We start from the raw sequence: 20,663 nt of genomic DNA, 5'->3' as shown, positions 1-20,663 counted from the left end.
GCCACGAGAGAGGATCTAACTCTAAGTGAGCAGCCCGAAACACAGGCCCCACTAAATGAACTCAGAGCATTATGTGTGTGTGTGTGTGTGTGTGTGTGTGTGTGTGTGTGTGTGGTGTATGTGTGTGTGTGTGTTTACAATGTATGTATGCATAAGTAACAATAATAAAGAGGACAAGAAATTGAGGGGGGGCATGGGAGGAGTTGGAGAGGGACTTGGAAGATAGATATAATACAAAGTATTAAGAATTTTGTGATCATGTATGAAATTCTCCAAAGCAAAATAAAAAAGAACACATTCAATACACTTTTTTGCTGTTAATTTGGCTTTAACAATTACTAAGTATACAGCAAAAATGCCACAGACCCTGTGAGTGAGCTGCGCATTTGACACAATATTCAGCAGAGAAGAGAGAGACAGGCACATCTAGAAGCTCAGGGACCTGAAAGTTCCACCTACATACTAGAAGGTATGGTGGGGCACTCCATTGCTGCCCCCACTCATAATTGTAAATTGTTCTAATCACCCCAAGATAACAAAAATCTGATTTCCCTAAGCTTTTTATTATTAGACAAATCAACTTACTGTGAGAAATATAAAGGAAATGTATTCTATCTTCTATCAATGTATTAAATAAGACAAAAGAAGTTCAAAAGAAAATTGTAAGATACCATTTAATAAAAATCCCTCCACCCAGGTCATAACTTTCTTAAATAAAAATATTTTACCAAGTTTCAAAAAAATGCATTTCCTACATATTTGGTTTCTAGTTACACACATATATCCTAAACTTGTTTCTAATAAGCATTAACGCAACAGATATAAGTTCAATGACTTCCTGATTTCACATTGGTTCAAAGAATAGGCATTAAATTTAACCAAATTTAGTTTCCCCTATCCCTAAAAGAGCATATTTATGGCTATACGACCAGCTCTGCTCCTTCAAGCTCCACTTTCCCATTTTAGACAGATTTTTACGTGTTTTATTTGAAAGGCAGGAGGACAGCCTCCCTTGCTCAAACTCCCTGGCTCTCTTCCAGTCTTTCCTCCAAACTGAGCTTCACACTTCCAAATCCCACTGCTGCTGGTCACCTAGGCAACACAGCAGCTTGCAGGATGGTACAGGTCACAGGCTCCCAGGAGGGAAACAGACAAGGCATTAGACTTGTTTTTCCATCTCAAAAAAAGTCTCTGTCCTTGCTACCTATGTAACTCCTCTCTTCCATGAGGCCCTGCTCTTCCCTGGCTTCTCTCAAATCTAACAAGTCTCCTTGGCTATAGCCTCCCCCTATGCCACAGAAATTGCTCAGATCTTGACACTGTCATCCCTGGCCTTGAAATTTCAATGGTTCTTCACTTCTCTCTAGAGAAGCAAGGTGCTCAAAGACTATGTCAGACAACCTGCTATGGATTCTTCCTCCAGATGCCATATGTTTCAGCCACACTAAACAAATGATGCATCCCTTCTTGCATAAACCTGTATCTTCCTGCTGCTTCTCTCTCATGGGCCCCTTTGTATTCTCCAGGAAACTGCTCATGCACTTTGCCTCTCTGATGTAGCAGAGGTTCAGTTATCTGGGCCCTCAAGGCATTTTATACTGAACACTTACTAGGCTCCCTCTTCATTTCAAATATTAAAAATTAGGATCTGTACATGAGAGACACATTTGATTATGTCTTTCTGAGTTTGGGTCACCTCACTTATTATAATGCTTCCAGTTCTAGTCACATTCCTGCAAATTTCACAATTTTGTTTTTCTTAATAGCTATAGCTTCCCCCTGTGCAACTGAAATTGATCAGAACTTGACATTGTCATCCATGGCCTTGAAACATAGTATCTGCTGATGACCTTCTAGGCTGGTTCCATTGCCTTGCTATTGTGAATAGTGCAGTAATAACATGGGTATGTAAGCAACTCTGTGGCAAAATAGAATCCTTTGGGTATATGTCCAGGAGTGGTATAGCCAAGTCATATAGTATTTCTATTTTTAATTTTTTAAGGAACTGCCATAGTGATTTCCAAAATGGTTGTACCATAACACACTTTTAGTGGATAAGAATTCCGCTTTCCCCAGAGCCTCACCATCACTTGTTGTCATTTGTTTCCTTGATCATAGTTATTCTGACTGGAGGGAGATAGAAGCTCAAAGTGGTTTTAGTTTATATTTCTCTGATGCCTAAGTATGTTGAACATTTAAAAAAAAATATTGGCCATTTGTGATTTTTCTTTAGGGAACAGTCTGTTCATTCCATTAGCTTGTTTACTGATGGGCAGTTTCATGGTTTTAATGTTTAACTTTTGTGGATATTTATGTATTGTAGCTATCAACCTATTAACATATCAACCGACTGTCTCACGTATTGCTGACAAGTATAGCTGTTGGTTGGTTCTTTGATGACAGTTTCCCTTGTTGTTCAGAAACATTTTAATTTCATATAGTCCCATTTGCTGGTTCTTGGGGATATTTTCTCGACTATTGAAGTCCTGCTCAAAAAGTTCCTGCCTATAGTTACAACTTAGTTGTGTTTCCTGTTTTCCTCTAGCTAGCAGTCTGAGCATTTCACACTTTAAATTAAGGTCCTTGATCCACTTTAGAGATGTGGATCTCAATTCATTCTTCCTGCATATCCGGCGGTGCCAGCTCCATAGTTGAATAGTCTTGTCTGCTTTTCGGTGTCTATTCTTAATGCCTTTGCCAAAATTAGGTGCCCATAGCTGTGGTTTGTTTTGGAGCTCTCTATCCCACTCCATTGGTCTACATGTTTGTTTTTGTGCAGGCATCAACTTATTTTCATTACTTTCACTCTGTAGTGTACAGTTCAAGGACAGATACTGCAATACTTTGAGCAGAGTTCTTTTTGTATATTTCTATGTGATTCGTCTTCATGTCATATCAGTGGAACTGTACATACTGTGTACACAGGAGAAACAGTAGAATGAATGAAGTCACTTAAAATATTGATTTTTATATTATTAAAATCTTTTTGGTTTCAGGACAATGTACACAAATGAACAAGACTATGTCCATATGTTCTTCTAAGAAAGCCTCAGAGAAGCTGGTCAACAAATTCTGATTGTCAACATAGTTTATGAAATTGCATTTGAGTAAAATAACTGATTGCAAAAACAAAGAATCAGAGATAACCATATGGGGCAGGCTTCTCCCTGAGAGTCGACTTTCCTCTCATGTTGCTTTCTTCTTAGAAGATTGTAGTAAAAAGCATAATACAAATGACACTAGCATTGCTGTAAGAAAAATGAAGGAATTTCACAGGAGCATCATGGGACACAGGAAGGAATAAAAACAGTTTTTTAACAGCCATAATAAATACAGAAAATAGCAAAGAGACAATTTAATGATATTTAAAACTCATCAGAAGAACAAAATCTATGAATTCCACTAGTCAAATAGTATGTATGCTTAGTAAATCCTCCTCTCTCATGCTTGTGTGAGGCTAACAATTATTGATCTTCTAGTTTCCATTACAGAGTGCGTTTAATATTGGATACCCTTTTCAATATTTTAGATTATATGGTGTTGCTTTAATTTTTAGATTCCATTAACTTCCTTGGAACATCTTTTTTTAAAAAATACCTTTAGGGTTTGCCAATTACCAAGAGAAAAACAATCCATAGCTTTACATTTTCTCAGTTTTATTTTCTACCTCTCCATGTAACTTTTCTTTGAGCTCCACTACGCTCATTTTCAAACTTATATAAAAGAACAACCAGCCATTTTCTTAGATACGTTAATTATATGAAATGAATCTTAAAAAGTACAGGAAGCCAAATATGAACATGTATGCTATTAGCTAGTAGAAGAAGCTTTCAACGGAAAGGAATTATAGAGACTATGAGATTTCCATTCTGGAAAGAAATAAAGTTAAAATAAGGTTGCTGAGTTTTCCCAGAAAAACCATAACCGAGAACATTTACGATATATCATTCCATCGATACCTGTGGTTGTAATCTTCAAGGCCTAATTCCAGACTGGACTGTGGTGGAGGGGATAGTCGTGCTTCACTCTCAGCCCATCTGTCAGAGGGAAGCAATGGGTCTGTAAACAAAGAACAAATGAAGCAGTGGTAAACCGGAGGCAGAACGATTCAGTGCCTGGTTTTGTTTCAGTCCATCTCTCAGACACAATTTGAATCAACACATAAACCTACTTTGAAATCAATAAACCTCACCTGGAATGGGAGGTTTCACATGAGAGTGAATGCTCCCAGCATGAGATGACCTGTGCCTACTACCATGCATCTACTCTGGTGACCTGTTGGTCACCCTGGCCAATAAATCCACACATTTCAACCACCTTCTGCCACCTATGAAAGTCTGACATGTATTCATTACTGTGACATGTGGAAGACTCACAAAACATGTCTTCTATGTCTTAAAACTTTTGAAAATAAGGTTCTATAATGAATACTCTGAATTCTATGATGATGTAGGGATTTATCTGATTGGAAAGAAGTAGTTAATAAAAATCCCTGAAACCCAGTGAATGCTCATATTTAGATACAACAAAGGGAAAAAAAAATCCACTTTTCCCATCTGTGTCACAAGGGAGACACTTGCATGTTAGGCCTTGTAAGCAAAAGACTGGGCTCTGAATTTTTGTTTTCCTACTTAGTAAAATAAGCATACTTCTGTAGGCTTCTGTGTAGTGGAAAAATAACATTACCCTGCACATGAATATGACCAGCAAGTAAGGTGTGATGTGATGTGGTTGCATGTCAGATTGTGCTAATCATTATGAAAATTATTTCCTTTCATAAAATAACAAATTAAGTAGTGTATGAAAAGTTTATAGAATATTCTAGTTAGGACAAAGATTTTTACAGCACGACTGCCATGTTTCTTGCCATGTGAATCTGGAAAAATTTCTCAACCTCTCCAAGTCTCAATTTGAAATCTATAGTCATGATAAGAATACTTTATTGGGAACTGAGGATGGAGCTTAGTGGTTGTACTTGCCTAACATGCACAGAGTCTTGGCTTCTATTCCCAGCACCAATAAAATAAAATAAGAATGGGGGAAAAAAAAAAAAAAACCACCTTTAGCAGAAGAGTATCTGGATTAAAAAGGGGAGCATATGTTTACACAGCGACTCTACATTTGAAATGCTAAATTAATGTGTTGCACAGCTTCAGTTGTCATCTTGACACACTTGGTTAGAGGGAACCTCAGTTGAGGAATTATCTCCATTGAATTGGCCTGTAGCCATGTCTGTGGGGCATCATCTTGATTGTTGAGTGATGTGGGAGGGCCCAAGCCACTGTGGGTGATGCCACTCCTGGGCAGGTGGTGCTGTGTTGTATAAAAAAGCAGGCTGACCACAGGCCAGAGGAGTAAGCCAGTAAGCAGCATTCCTCCAAGATCTGTGCTCCATGTTCTTGCCTTGAGTTCCTGCCTTGGTTTCCCTTGATGGTCTGTGAGCTGTAAGTCTAATAAATCCTTTCCTTCCCACGTTGCTTTTGGTCAGTGTTTTTATTGCAGCAATTGAAAGCAAACTAAGACAGTTAACATAAAGGATTATTATTTCATAAATGATAAGTTCTAGTATACATTTATTAAAGTGAGTTTTTAATAAACTGTGAACCCTATTTGTTCCTATGGATGGAATAAGAAAAAATATTCTCTCTACCCTTGAGAACTGTGGCTGGCATGAGCACCTGGCTTGATGGGTCTATCTGCCAGGTGTGATGGTGCCTCCACACTCTTCTGGGAGTTTTAAATCAATAGCAGATTGTCTTCTCCAAGGTGGATGGGTCTTATTCTGTGAGCTGAAGGCCCAAGTAGAACAAAGGCAGGCTCTTCCTTGAGTAAGAAAGAATTCCTCCCACCTGGCTACCTTTAACCCTGCATGTCTGCTTTATTCTGCATTTGGACTTAAACTGAAACATTGCCTCTTCTGAGATCTTATGCCTGATGGGCCTATGGATGGGACTCACACTGCCAGCTCTACTGATTCTCAGGCTGTTTGATTCAGGTTGTAACTCCACATAAGGGTTCTGTTGGGTCTCCAGTTTGATGATTTATCTCTAAGATCTTGGGGATTGTCAATCTTCCAAATCATGTGAGCCAATTCCTTACATTTATGCATATTCTTGCTTGTTCTGTTTATCTAGAGAATTCTGATACACATAGCAAGAACTGCTCTAACTTTTCTCCAGGGACTATTTTGGAATGGAGGCATTGGTAACAGAGCTGACATGTTCCTAGGAATGAGGGTGGAAGCAGGAGACTCAACCAGCAGGTGTGTGGGGTAATAAAGCAGGATGAGCAAAGGTGGCCAGCACTGCCCCCTAATCCAGTGACTTGATAGTGATGATGGATGTCAGACAGCTAGAAAGTTGCTTAAAGACACAGAGATTGTACAAATAGGGACAAGGACACAGCAAGACCTCCCTTCTACTGGTCTGAATCTTTCAACCTGCAGCTTTGCAGTCCACTTCTACTCTGGTGGTATATATAGATGTGATCAGCTAACTTGATTGTTCAAATTTACTTCACAGAATAAAGGTCTATGCTCTTTGCAGCTGACTTCATCTCCTACTACACATTAGCTACCCAAGATTATGTGCTATGTCCTGACTACTACAGCCCAGGGCCTATCTACTTCAGCTGATAATAACTGGAAAATCTATTCCACCTGTGAAAGTCTTACCCTACTTCCAAGGTCCACATGAAATGTCACCTACTCTATGAAGCCTACACTGTCTCCCATGGTTCTCTGCTTTTATAACAGTAGCAGGGAATACTCTTTTCTTGGCCAACATCTGTCACCTGTATACCATTTCCTACCCCTTCTTGTTCTAGACTAGTTCTTGTCAATGGAATGTAGTTGCTATGAATGTCATTGCCAGCCTCAGAGGTTTAGAAAGGGTACAGCTTGTCTGCTTGTCTATTTCATCTCTCTCTCTCTCTCTCTCTCTCTCTCTCTCTCTCTCCCTCTCCCCCCATCTTCCCCTAAATTCTACCCAAGAGCCATTTGATAAATTGCTATAATTAAATTGTTATTGAATTTTTGTGATTTTTGTACAATATAGTTTGATGGTACTTAGATTCCCCTCCCCTATCCACATCTCTTCTCACTGCCCCTGCCCAATTTAATGATTATATATATATATATGTCTCATAGCCTATAGCATGTGATTTATTTGTGTCCCCAAATGTCCTTCAGTGTAAGTCCATTCACTGGATTTACCAAGAGTCCCATCCCTGCAAGACACTGTATTTCCCCATCCCAGCAGCCATCAATTACCAAAAGTGCCTTAGGCTGGGATTTCTTACCCACTTCCCCATGTCTATGCTGGGATTTTGTCTCCTGTATGCTGTCATCATTGTGAGTTCATATGTGTAACTGAGTGGGCATCCACTCCCTTTGGCTCTTACAATCTCTTCCGTCACCTCCTCTTCCTCAATGACCCCTAAGCCTTGGGAGACAGAGGTTTGAAATAGCTGTCCTAATCAGGGATAAACATTCTGTAGCCTCTGGTTGTCTGCACATTTGTCACCTGTATAACATGTACTATGTACCATTTTTGCAATGAGATCTATCTATTGACATATCAAGCTATAATCTATTCAGTGTTTCTTTCACCAGACTGTATATAACTCTTTCTCGTCTTCCTATTTTTCTTCTGCAGCTTCTTCTCTGGTTGTTTTGAGTCTTATTATAATCTTTCATTTTTATTGCATTCCTCTGCCCCACTTGTTTTTCTTAATGTGATGATGGGTTGACTGTGCTCAGCATACTCGGATACTATGTGGAATTTTTTTCTTTATTCAAAAACCTTTGTTAAACTCTGTATAGGGGTGCAACTGTAGAATACTAATCCCCTACAAATACTATTTTTGAAGTTCATTGACTGTATAATGCACTTCCAATACACACACACACACACACACACACACACACACACACACACACCACAATTGTCAATGTTGACAATGTGCCTTCCAGTCACTATTTCATTGTTAGCTAAATAGCCTTTCTTTTAATTAAATATTTTGTTGTTTTTTAGGATCCATTTATTCAAGACCAATTCAGAAATATGGGTAAAAGAGGCCATGGTTTTAGACAATGAGTAAGTAAGCTATGGCCCTGGTCTAAGATTAATCCATCATCTGAATTTGTAAATAAAGTTTTATTGAAAACAGCCATACTCATTTGTTCATGCACTGTCTGTGGTTGCTTTCACACTGCAATGGCTGAGTGTACAGAATATGATGACTCCTGCCTCATGCTCTTCTTGGGGGCAGTAACAGTGTTGCACACATCTCTGCTTTCTTGGTAGTATGTCACCATAAAAGTGTCCAACAAACATGCAAAGCTAAAAGTAGAATTCAATTTCGGATCAACAGTGCAGACAGAATGCCTTCATGCTATGGAATGCTAGATGCGCACTGGCTCCCAGGAGGATACACATTTGGGAAAGTCCACTATTATGTGTTTCTTTAAAGGACCCTGGGGAACATGGATATAGTGGGACAGGGCACGGAATCCAAATATTTGATCTGAGGAGGGGTAGAAAGGTCTAACTCAGTAAGTGACTCTGCAGACATGGAACAACTTAAGCTGAATGTGGGGGCGAAGCAGGAGAAAACAAAGAGGCGAGGAGAGCAGGCAGGGGAGAGGTCATAACAACCAGAGGCAAATTGTGCTTAGGCCATTACTCAGCCTAGGATGCGATCCATCTGGAAAATTCTCCAGGAAATACAGTGTTGGTTCACCTCACAACTGTCTGGGTGCCTACAGGTTTACAGAAGCCTCTGGGACACAGTCCCATCCCTATTTCTATCTTGTAACACGATACTCATCCCACAGGGGGCACTCCTGACAATTCTCCAACATGAGAATTTTATGATATTACTGTTTTACAAATGTTAATTCTAAAAATTCCTTTTCTGTGTAACAGCTTGGATCGAATAAAAAAATAAAGTACCCTGCAAACTGTGGGTGGTATGTACTGTTATTACAAAAATAGATGGAACACAGTATATCAACACTGGAGTTTTAAATATACAAAGGAAAGGAAAAGGGAACGAGAAAATTTAATGTTTTGGCTGTCTCCATTCCTCTCCCCACCAGACATTACATTTTGTCAAGTTAATCTTGTTTTTCTAAAAGAACCCCTGAAATCCAGTCATGGTAAAGCAACCCTTAGGGTTCATAAGTCTCCTTGGCATATCACACCTTCTGTGGTTTTGAAACTCAGGATTTCCCCTAGTTCCATAGTTCTCAAAGTATAAAATGTTAAGATTGAAAAGAAGTGATGAACATGGTATTATTCCATACCGTTAGGCTATCTTAACTTTAGAATTTATTTCAAATCTCTAATCAGATTCCATGAAAAGTAAGAGAATTTCATTTGGACTCTATCATAAAATTTAATGAGTCTATGCTTTGATAAGCCTAAATCTTGCAAGCTAGTGGTGTAGTGCAGACACACAAGGGTATGGTAAAAGTAGCCTTGGCTTTCTTCGAACAAACAATGGCTAGTTGGTTAGACTATAGCAAGCCCCTGGGCCACAGCCTCTATCCCCACGTCTTAGAGAACCACTCTTACTACACAGTGGATACTACTACCAAGTCTCTGGAACAGATGTGAAAGAGCTGTTGTGGTTGTTTTTAATATTAACTTAAAAAATTCAGATATGGGTGGAAGTGAAACAGGAAGCGGACCAATGAAATGCTTCTTTTAATTAAAAATAAATAAATAAATAAATAAATAAATTCAGATATGGGTGGAAGTGAAACAGGAAGCGGGTGCTTAGCTGATCAGCAGTTTTTACTTGTTTGCTCTTATCTCTGTGAAAGTTTTGCTATGGATATCTATGCTTCAGGAGGAAGATCATATACAAAATCTCCAGTGCTTGTCTACGGCAACTTTTATTCAAAGGACTTGTTTTGTTCAAAAGAGACAAAAGATAAACATTCCACACAGCTCCAAAATATTAAGTATTATCTGACCCTGTGCTTTGAGCAGCTCTTATTACTAAAATTTTATTTTCTGGTTGTAGTTTTATACTTTAATTCTATACTTCCATTCATTTAACCTTAGTTATTGCTTTCTAGAAACAGTATATTTTTTACTTGAGTATATTAATGTCTTCTGAAATATGTCGTGTGACTATTACTCCAGCAAAGATATTTTTATAGGTCATGAAAAAGGAAGAGGTCTTATGCCCAATTTTTGAATGTCATGGGTGAATTAAGAATAAAACCTTAAACTTAGACACTAGACTGCATGTGCATATTGCTGGACAATCAAAGGTTAATCAAATCATGTGAAGGCAGGGTATTTAATATAGATATCTATGTTCATGCTCTTAATATAGGCTTAATGGAAAACAGGGTGCTGTGTTCTATAGAAAAACTCTGCTCCTTCCTCATTCTGTTGCCACTAGGACTGAAAATCTCAGAAAGAGTTCCTGTTTTGTCAAGAAGACATCATTTGCCAACCTTGTCTACAGAACAAGTTTCAGGCCAGCTGGGGCTACTGTCTCAAAAAGACTCAAAAGTCCAAAAAAAGATAATAACTTCTTTAAAGTGGCCAATATATACTGAGTATTTTATTAAATCTGGGTACAAAGTAAAGTCAGAGTGTCACAGACATTCTTATTGCAGGTAGAAAGACTTCAATAGTTCCACGGGACCCCTGCAGGTCAGGGCAGATGCTTTAGTGGATATGAACCCAAGCCAGAGACAGAAGATGAATCCAGGCTCTGAGTATATCAAATATACAGTCCCCCAAGTAAATTATTTCTGACCTATTTCTTCATCTGTAAAATGAAGATAACAATATTATCCACTTTGAGTTTGCCTGTAAATTGCTTGATACAGTACCTAACATATAGCAAACTCTTAAAATGGAGAAATTTCAGAGGAAAGTCCTCAACAACATCCCATTCAGATGAAACAGTGTAATGCTCAAGCACTCTCAGATTTACAAACCCATTACGAAATAGTAATATTAGAGTTTGGAAATTGTTCCTATGTCATTAAATTTTGGTGACATCTTTAAAGTCTATAAATTAATGAATTGATAATGTAATATATGTTACCTCCACTGAATAAAATACCTTGCCACTACATGAGGCTATAGAATACTCAGTGATATAGTAAGATGCTCATCACGTGCTTGCAATTGAAAAAGAAATTTCTCAAACACTGCACACAATACATCTCATGTTTAAATTTCATTTCATGTACACATATATACACAAAGAAAAGACCTGAAAAATCTACATAAAATGTTATTGATTAGGAGCTATGATAGATGGAAGTATGCATAACATTAAATTTTCTTTTTAATGCTGTTGTCTAAGTTTTCTACAATAAATATGTATGCATTGCTTTTGAAATATAAAAAGTAAAAGCTATTAAGGAAAAGAGATGCAGGGAGATAAAACAATTTTCTCAGTGACCCTAAGTATAATTTTTAAAGAAAAAAATGAAGAAATCCCAGGAGCCTACTGGAAAGGAGATCCATACCAGATAACAAGAGGAAGTGAGGCAGGAAAGGAGCAGTCTAGCTGTCAGCCCATGGCCTCAAGTTATGGTGCTTCAATATTTAGGACATTCATCTTAGAATCAAGCACAAATCTTCGAGTCATGTCATGACCACTTCACGGTTTCATGTAAATCCATATGTTTTTAAAGTTACTTGGTAACTTTCAATAATTGAAAACATCTTAGAAAAGTTAACAGTTTGCCATCTTTGATTCTCTAGTCGTGGCTTGTTTTATGCAAAATCCTCATGTTTGGGGCAGCAAGCATAGAAACTGTCACTTAAACTGGAGGCCTTGCCAGGAATCTGATTCACAAGTTCTGAGTCAGCCCTCACACCCACCCCTTAGTGCTCATGACTCTGAGTAACAAAGTCTGCACTTTGCCTAATTAACTTCTCTTTGTCCACAACACCTTTTTTTCTTTCAGCAAAAAGACCCTTGTGCAGTTTTGTACTCTATTTTCAGAAGATGAAAATGGGTAGAGCTTACCTTTCTGTTTATCTTTTGGACTGTAAGTGCCAAACGTATGCAATACACTACTACCGTTTCGTCTGGAGGTGCTTAGAGCATTTTGACAGTTCTCAAAGCATGGTTTGGAAAGTGCCCCACACTCTGCAAGATCCTAAGGGATAGAAATAAAAATTACATTTGCTTTTTTAATATGTTCCAACTTGGGTGACTGGCAGAGGGAAAGAATGACCCATGTGTGAATAGTTTCTAGACTCTCTAGCACATACATCTTCAACTATGGAAAATCAAAATGGCCCTATCAGTTCAAACATCTTTGAATATGAGGCTAAAAGCACAGACAATGGAGTGTTAAGGATTAGAGTGCTGATAGCTGACACAAAAGAGGGTTAACTTTATTATTCTTTTCCCCACTTGAAACTGGCTCCTTTCACATTTTTTTTCCATCTGGGAGTACAGCTTGTGGCAGTGTCAGTATGAGAATACAGTCCATGCCAAAGATGTTTGTCTGCCAACCAGCTGGTTCCTCTCTCTCTCTCTCCCTCTGCCTTTCTCTCTCCCCAGCTAAGTGCATATGCTCCAGGACAAGTCAGAGCCCAAGCAGGGTTTGCCAATGTGATGCCATGACCGTGCTCCACTGCAGACCCTACGTCTTTGGCCAGAAGCTAAAGCAAATTGCCACAACGAGGCCAGGCAGTGGTTCTCCAGAGAATCTGTTTTTCTTCCATATTTCTTTTTCTTGTTTGGATTCTGACAGTCTATAAACAAATTCACAGTTTTCTTAAAACTGCTGTATCATGAATAACACCCTACAAACTGTCCTCCCTAGGTGCTGAAGAGGTAACAGGAGGCAGCCGATGACAGTGAACTTGGGCTGTTTTCGGTTTCTTTTTAAAGAAGATCATGGCACAGGCAGCTGAGTTTTGCTTGTTAATATTATTTATCTCCCTAGCGGATTTAAGGTAAATAAATGATTTGGAAGTCATTCCATAGCTGTTCCCTTGACCATTTGTGAGAGGAACACACCACAAACAAGAACATAGATCTGCTCCCCAAGCTCTCTCCTCTAGAAAAGCATTTGGCTAAAACAATGCATTTGGTTTCACTGTCTAGCTAAACAAAATATTTAAAGCATTCAATTCTGTATCCTTAATAATTAAAATGCTTTCAGCTGCAGAAGGGCCATTAGCTTCTTGGGAAGGTTTCGAACACTTCTATACCTACTGTGCTGCTCTTTAATTCTGTACGGTTAGTGTCATCAAACCAAGTACTGGAGACCAGTGACTCCTAAGTTAAAGCTGGAGTCCCGGCAGGCCGGAGAGGAAGGGCTGGCCTCGCACGCACTGCCTCATGCTTTCACTTAACAATAACAACAGGAACAAAAAACAATTTTTTTCTGCTTTCCTAGCTCTTTGATAAATGACACAATCAATATCCCTACAACTGATCAGTAACCAGCCTAATTAAAGTATTCAGCCTGTAAAATAGAGCTGTCGTGGAGCCCTCCATTAGTGTCCCAGCCAATAAAAAATATAATGGATTTTTAAACATGTTCTGCTTCTGCAAAGATGAGCTGGCATCAGGGAGGAAAATGTTTTGGGGAAGGATAAAACAAAACCAGGTCATAACCCATTTCATACTAAGTCTCTAGGCACAAAGAGAATTGCAATTCAACCTGAGTCTCATCCTTTTAAAAATATGCTTCTGTTTAAAATAATTTTGATTCAATCAAAAGTTCATTATGTATTCTTCATAAGGTTCTCATCAAAACTGTTTACATGTCTTGTACAACTGGGTAATATGGGAAGAAAACCCCACAACTTTATATTTGTACTTTTCATAAGTAGCATCTTCATTTTTTAATATCCATACAATAGTCTAGCAATCACGTTGGCATCCTTGCCAAATCTAGCTATAGATTTGCCTAGATGTCAGAGCAGTGCTGAGACCTCTTTTGGGTTATGGATGCTTTTCTATGATTCTGGAGTATACATGCTGCTCCACTGGAGAATATACTAAACACGGGAGTGCACAGCATACACTCTGACAGAGTGAAGTGCAGATTCAAGAGATCAAATAGCTGAAGTTTTAAAAATGTAATAAAGATAAGCTGTACATTAGGCTTCTGTCTTTATAAGAAATAATACCCTTTAATCTTCATGGATACCACAGAGATTCTCAATTGCTAAGAGTCAAGTACCTGCTCATTCCCCATGGAAAGCATGTAAATATTAGGGAAAGAATATGGATCATGTTTAAATGTCCTCGTAAAAATTGCTTTTTGTCCCAGTTCCTATTCCTGATTGATTCCCTGGTGAACTATATTAACAAAATAGTTCTGAGGATGGGCAATGAAATGAAAGTTAATACTTTCTTCTGATGGGATAATATCAATCCCATTCTACTCTAGACTGTGGGAATAAAGATGGAAATACCTCAGGAAAGGAAAATGCAGAGAGCAAAGTACTCCCACTCCATGAGCTAGTGTGATGCACCCCCACCCCCACCTCCCCGCCTCATTCACGTGTATTTTGGAAAGAGACATGAAACTAGGGAAGAGGATGTGAGGCCCAGGTAAGTCTGTCAGAAACCTATACATTTTCTTTTAGTTTTGGCTCTCTGGGTGAGAGCAAGATGGCACTCTAGAGCAGCATCTTCCAGCCTTCTTTATTATTTCAGGTATCTGTGTTAAAGGATACCTTAAGGAAGCTGTAATATGCAGACACACAGAAAAGGATGCCTGAGACCTGCTCTCTCCATGGTGTCCTTTATATCCCTCTCCAATAAATGGGTTCTGTGGGTCCCAGGCCTCCATAGGAATAGGCCAAATTACACCAAATGGACCCTTCTCTCATGGTAGGTAGTAGTAGATAGAGCATTCAAACAATGTGCATAAGTGAAGCCCATTAAATATTCATGGAGACTCTGTCACTTAAGCAGAAGCACATGTGGAAAACAAGCTCATTCATTATATATAGTCTCCAGTAATTGGCCAATTTACATTTATTTAACATCTACAAGGTTATGTGCAAAAGAACCTAAAAGGTACAGTTACTCTTTTCCAATAGCTGATAATATAGAAAGTAAGATGTGGTTTATAATTTTACTACTCAAGACTTACCTTCTCAGATGAAATAGATATCAGATGCAACTTTTTCATTCATTTAGCAGTGTTTACTAGGTACCTTTATACTCTGATAAATGAAGACTCAACAGGGAATGAAATAGGCATCCATACCTGTCTTCTACACATCTGAGCACTCAAATTATATATGCATTTTCATAGCCAAGAAATAGCAAACCCATTGACTCAACTCAAGCAATCTATGACTTTAAAACCAAGCTTATGAGCTGGGCATGGTGGCACATGCCTTTAATCCCAGCACTCAGGAGGCAGAGACAAGCAGACCTCTTTGAGATCCAGGTCAGCCTGGTCTACATATTGAGTTCCAGGCCAGCTGGGACTATAGAGAGAGTTTATCTTAAACAAAAACAAAGAAACAAAACAAACAAAAACAACAATAACAAAAAACAAACTGAAAAAAACCCCTTATAACTGCAAGAGGCCCTAATGTTCTCTAAGATATCTTCTTTTGATAATCTTTCATTTTTAGTTTGAGTTAAACTTACTAAAATGAACATTTGATATTAGTGGTTTAAGTAGTATCTATTCTTACTTAATACACGTATAGCAGAAACATGTTTTGGCCTTATTACTATTCTATAAGATGATATATAATTTGTTAATATTTTCTCAAATTTTAATTACCTTATTAGTTTTTCCTAAAATAATTAAGATCATTTAATATTTATTCTTCATGTAGAAGAGAAAATGTTGTTTTAAGACCATTATACATTTATAGTTTATGGAAATGAACTATGTAGGTATAGCAGCATTCGAGAATTATTTCATACTCATCTTCATATATGTGGACTTTTTGTGAAATTTGAACATCATGATAAAATATTTTAAAAATAAGACTTCCATTCATTTAATAACAGAAGGAAGGAGTTTGCTTAATACATCAAATTTTAACTTAGCTATATCTCAGATCTGCATTATCTATGTATAGGTTATAGGAGAGAATATAAAGCTTTGATTTTATTATAATAATCTCACATTAAGCACTGCACATATCTGATTAAGAACTCTCTTAATGGGCATTGCTGATATATCACCAAAAAGTATGTGATGAAAGATGTTGTGGTAGTTTGAATGTGAATGTCCCCCAGAAAGTCCAAGTATTTGGACATATTTTCCTCAGTTGGTAGCACTGTTTTGGGAGCTCTTAGAAGGTGGGATCTTGTTGGAGGAAGCATGTTACTGGGGGTGGGCTCAGAGAGTTCTTAAACCTTGACCAGTTTCTAGTCACTCTCTGCTTTCTGTGCCTGCTTGAAGATGTGAAAGCTTAAGTTTTCTGCTCTGGGCCACTATGCCTCCCTGCATGATGGACTCTTGCCCCTTTGGAACTGGAAGGTAAATAAACTCTTCCTTCTATAAGTTGCTTTGGTCATGGTGTCTTATCATAGCAACAGAACAGTAACTAATACAGATGCCTAGTTCTGTACATAAACCCTAGAATATATAGGCCTCTGGTAGTTGATAAATAATTTACTTTATATGCATATTTTAATACTTTATGATTACATCTAATATATACAACCTCCTGTTTCTTTCATATATGAAACAGAGTCCCTTTTGAGCATATTTTCCCAAGAACAGAATCACAACAAATCAGTGTGCCACACGGGTCATGGAAATTTGCATGTTCTCGCAATCATTTGAGCGAATTCCCAAAACGGTGGAGCTTGTCTCACCTCCAGTGGCCTCTCTGGCCTCCTCAGAATCACCAGCTGGATCATCCCTCGAATGTTTCCCTCCATGGACATGGATCGCCTTAGTGTTTCCATAGCTTCATGGTTGGACTTTCCCAGAAGAGCTTCTCCATTCACTGCAATCAGCTGGTCATTCATTCGCAGGCGACCATCCTAAGGCAGAAGGAAGAAAACCAGAGTAAGATAGAGGACAGCATTGTAATGGCACCTAGTTGTTTCAGGGAAAAGTTCAAGTGAAAAAATGAGAGAAAGGAGAAAAAGTAAACATCAATGATTAGGGGTGATTTATTTCCAATGGCAGAAAAAAGCTTCTGGAGCTTATCAAACAGTCACAAATACTAACAGTAATGAATTGTGTGAAAGGTTTTTTTTTTTTAGAAACCTTGGTTCTGAGCTGCAATAATTTAGACATTTATACAATGCTTTTTACCTAAGTCTCTGGCAATCCTAGTAATATATGCTGCTTCTGTCATTTGCACTGGCAAGGACCATGTTATAACTAAAGGAACAGGGGTGTTAAGAAAGAAAAGGCGGTATCCATCTCTCTTGAAAGAAGGGTTTGCATTTTCAGGCACTGAGAGACATGCTTAGAGATTGTGTGCTTGACAGCATAATGGGTCCCCTAGATATCATTGCTAGCTCTATTGAACAGTGCTAAAAATTCCTCAAGTAATTTTCTCTAACAGAAGCACAAAGTTACTAGTCAGCGAGTCTGCAAAGAACACAGAATTATATAGTGAAGAACCTATTTGCCCTAATACCCCTGGCAGAAAAGTTTGACAAAGGAAATGGTGGGTTTTTTTTTTCCCCTGGAATTCTCTGGCTATTCACCCAGCCTCTTCTGGTAGGGACATTTACCATAATGCACCTGGAACCCTGGCATGTGGATAGGGAGCCTGGACTCTTCTATCTACCACTTCAAGGCACTTCTGTGACAAACCATGTTCAATTTGAAGTAGACATCAGCTGGTGTCAATAGCAGTGACTGATAATTTATCAGACCTGCTTTCAGGAAGAGAACCTGGGCAGATAATGGTGCATCCCCTCCTTTAGAGGACTAGGAAGAACAATGCTTACAATGCTGGTGGCCAGACTGGAGACATGCCCTAATACTAGTTGACACTCCAAAAGTCATGAGGTTCAGATAAAGTTAGGAGTACTGTCCTGCAGTTGCTATCAACAAACTGAACAGAAATAAGAATGGCTATGTTCAGTCCTTTACCTTTCCAGAGAATTCTTTCACTAACTACCTCTTGTAATGCTCACAGAATCCAAGAAGTGATGGAGATTAATGTTTTTATATGGTTTTTTCATAGCAATAATCAAAAGCAGAGACATACTATAACTTGCCCTGGGCCATGAGACTATGTCAGAAAAAACTGAGTCAAGCTTAGGTTCATAGACCTTGGGTCTTTAGCTCATCTCTACTACTTTGATAGTTTCTCTAGACTATAGTTGTGCATCCTTAACCATGGAAAACAGAACATGAAAGGTTCTTGTAGTGGGAAGTATCTGGGATTGATGTTTGAATTAGAAGAATGAGGTGCAAAAACACTCCCTGAGAATGAGCAAAGCAGACACACAAGGAGGAACAGAAGCCAACCACAGAGCTTTGAAGAGAAAACTTTGGATAGGTATTAGGCTTAGACTTAAGCAGGGGCAGATGGTCAGAGAAGTTGCTCCCTGCTGAACAAAAGGAAGGGAATGAGAGCTCTTGTTCCAGAGAGCTTGTAGCTACCCTACAGGTCACCTGGTGGGTGGGGTCTTGTTCACACAAGATTACAGAGGCTACCTAAAGGAGCACATGCCCACTTGAGGATGACAAATCAATGGGATCAGTCTGGAGGGTGTAAAATCAGACAGGCAAACTGTTGATAGGAACTTAACGTCCCTTCCCCCTTGCTTTGGAACTTCACTTAACTTTTACCATAATTTAGCAAGAAAGAAAATTTCTCTCTCTGTTATCCAATTATGAAATAAGCACACAAAAGAATAGTATTAAATCCCCTGTGAAATGGTAAGACAGGTAAGAGTCAGAGACTTAATGGTTTAGTCACATGAAATGAAGCAGTGTTGGTTCCATTTTGTCAAGGGATAGGAGGACCACCACTCTGAATCTCGTCACTGAAGTCTCCTGAAGTAGCTGGAAGCTGATGTGCAGATTTTAAAGAAGAGGAAGAAGCAGAAGAGCTGGATACAGATGCTCATGCTGCTAACAGGAAATGAGATCCAGCGTTAAGATCTGTAGAGTTCTGTAGGCTGGTGGGATACTTCATCCACTGTGACAGGAAAAGGAAAGATAAAGATGGAAGACAACTGGGGAGTTTTGTGAGAGGAAGGGTGTAAGAAGAGAACATGCTTTTTGTAAAATCGTGGACGGTAGCTATTAAGCACAAACTCATTTTCAGTTATAGTCTAAATTTTGAGCACATAGAATTTCATTCAAGTAGGATGTATTTACTATAACCAAGTCCATAAAAGGATCAGTCACCCCAGAGCAGCTGGAATTTTTTTTCCCGAGACATTCACATTCATCACAAGTGTCACTGGAGAGTTGTGGGCACAATAAAAATCCACACACTCCTTTTCAGGACTGGTTGTCCTGTGGCTATGGGCGTGTGCTTCTTGCTCATAAGATAAATGATGGGTAATTTCATTAATGGTGATGCCAGGAAGACCATAGTGTCTTAACATTTAGAATACAATCACAGAGTTTAGAGCTTGGAAGGGTCCTCAGAGGTCATCCTGCCCAACCTCTTCCATTTACAGATGAGTAATATAATACCCCAAGAAGCTGAGGAACCATTTATCTAACACCTATTAAGAGAAGGCACTTCTACATATATTAGGACTGGCTCCACTAGTTAAGGTCAAAGTTGGAATAGAACGGTCCAAGTCCTGAATTCACTAGAGTATGCTGCTATCTTCTATGTAGGTGACATGGATTCATCCAAACCAGTGAAGACAATATGCCACAGGTGTCTCCTAAAAGGGAGCAATATGTGAAATCTGATCATTTGACTAAGAAATTTAGCTTTTTTCCATTTTTTACTATTAATATTATATTCAAGTAAATATTTCTACATGAGAACATAAACTCTCAACAGACTTTATTTCATAACAATCTGGGCCATACTTACATTTTTTCAATATATATTTTTTTACTGAATTTTGTGCATTTCATACTTCTGAATAATATTTAGACCCCTCTCCTATCTTCAGTCCCTGATAGCCAACCCCACCCCATTTCCTGCATTCTGTCATATATGTTAAGGCCTACTGAGTCAAATTTATGTTTCCACATGCCTCTCAGTGTGAATTCATCCACTGGAGCCTTATTAGCCTATCTAGCATCAACCCTTAAAGAAGATCAACTCTCTCTTACCAGTAGTAATCTTGGGCTGGCAAAATGGTTCAGAGAGTAAAGGTACTTATCATGTAAGCCTGGTAGAGTTCAATCCTATGCCAGAAGCCATATAAAGGTAGAAAACAAAACCAACTCCACAAACTTGTCTTCTGGCCTCCACATGTATACCATGGCATGAATATTATGCATGCAGCATAACACAAGTGTGTTTGCACCTCTCTCTCTCTCTCTCTCTCTCTCTCTCTCTCTCTCTCCATACACACATACACTCACAGTAATGATAAACAGTTTTTAAAGACAAAAGGAATGTCTTTCCTATCTCACTGTCATCACAACTCTCAGCAAAAAGACCAGAGTTGTGGTCTTTATCTTTGTCAGGCTTCATGATCAACTTTCCTCCATCTAGGAAGAGATAGAGAAAATTCCTAAAGAGAAAAATGTTAGAGAGAGGAAATAAAGGAGAGGAAAG

At 38.6% G+C, this 20,663-nt stretch overlaps 1 protein-coding gene across 3 annotated transcripts in view; it reads right to left on the bottom strand.

Moving 5' to 3' along the window:
- Pard3b (par-3 family cell polarity regulator beta) overlaps positions 1-20,663 on the bottom strand; it is a 1,142,550-nt gene that overhangs the window by 436,410 nt on the left and 685,477 nt on the right. For all 3 annotated transcript variants that reach the window (XM_017801393.2, XM_017801395.2, XM_029569916.1), the window contains exons 12-14: positions 16,810-16,980; positions 12,013-12,145; positions 3,960-4,059 (exon numbers count right to left, since the gene is read on the bottom strand). In XM_017801393.2, the coding sequence (XP_017656882.1) occupies positions 3,960-4,059; positions 12,013-12,145; positions 16,810-16,980 (404 nt within the window). The remainder of the gene's footprint in view (positions 1-3,959; positions 4,060-12,012; positions 12,146-16,809; positions 16,981-20,663) is intronic.

Source organism: Nannospalax galili, unplaced genomic scaffold (genome assembly GCF_000622305.1).
Source record: "Nannospalax galili isolate Female #2095 unplaced genomic scaffold, S.galili_v1.0 scaffold281, whole genome shotgun sequence".
In the NCBI taxonomy this organism is placed as follows: domain Eukaryota; kingdom Metazoa; phylum Chordata; class Mammalia; order Rodentia; family Spalacidae; genus Nannospalax; species Nannospalax galili.
The sequence above is the reverse complement of the archived record's forward strand: the minus strand, read 5'-3'. Positions and strand labels throughout refer to the sequence as shown.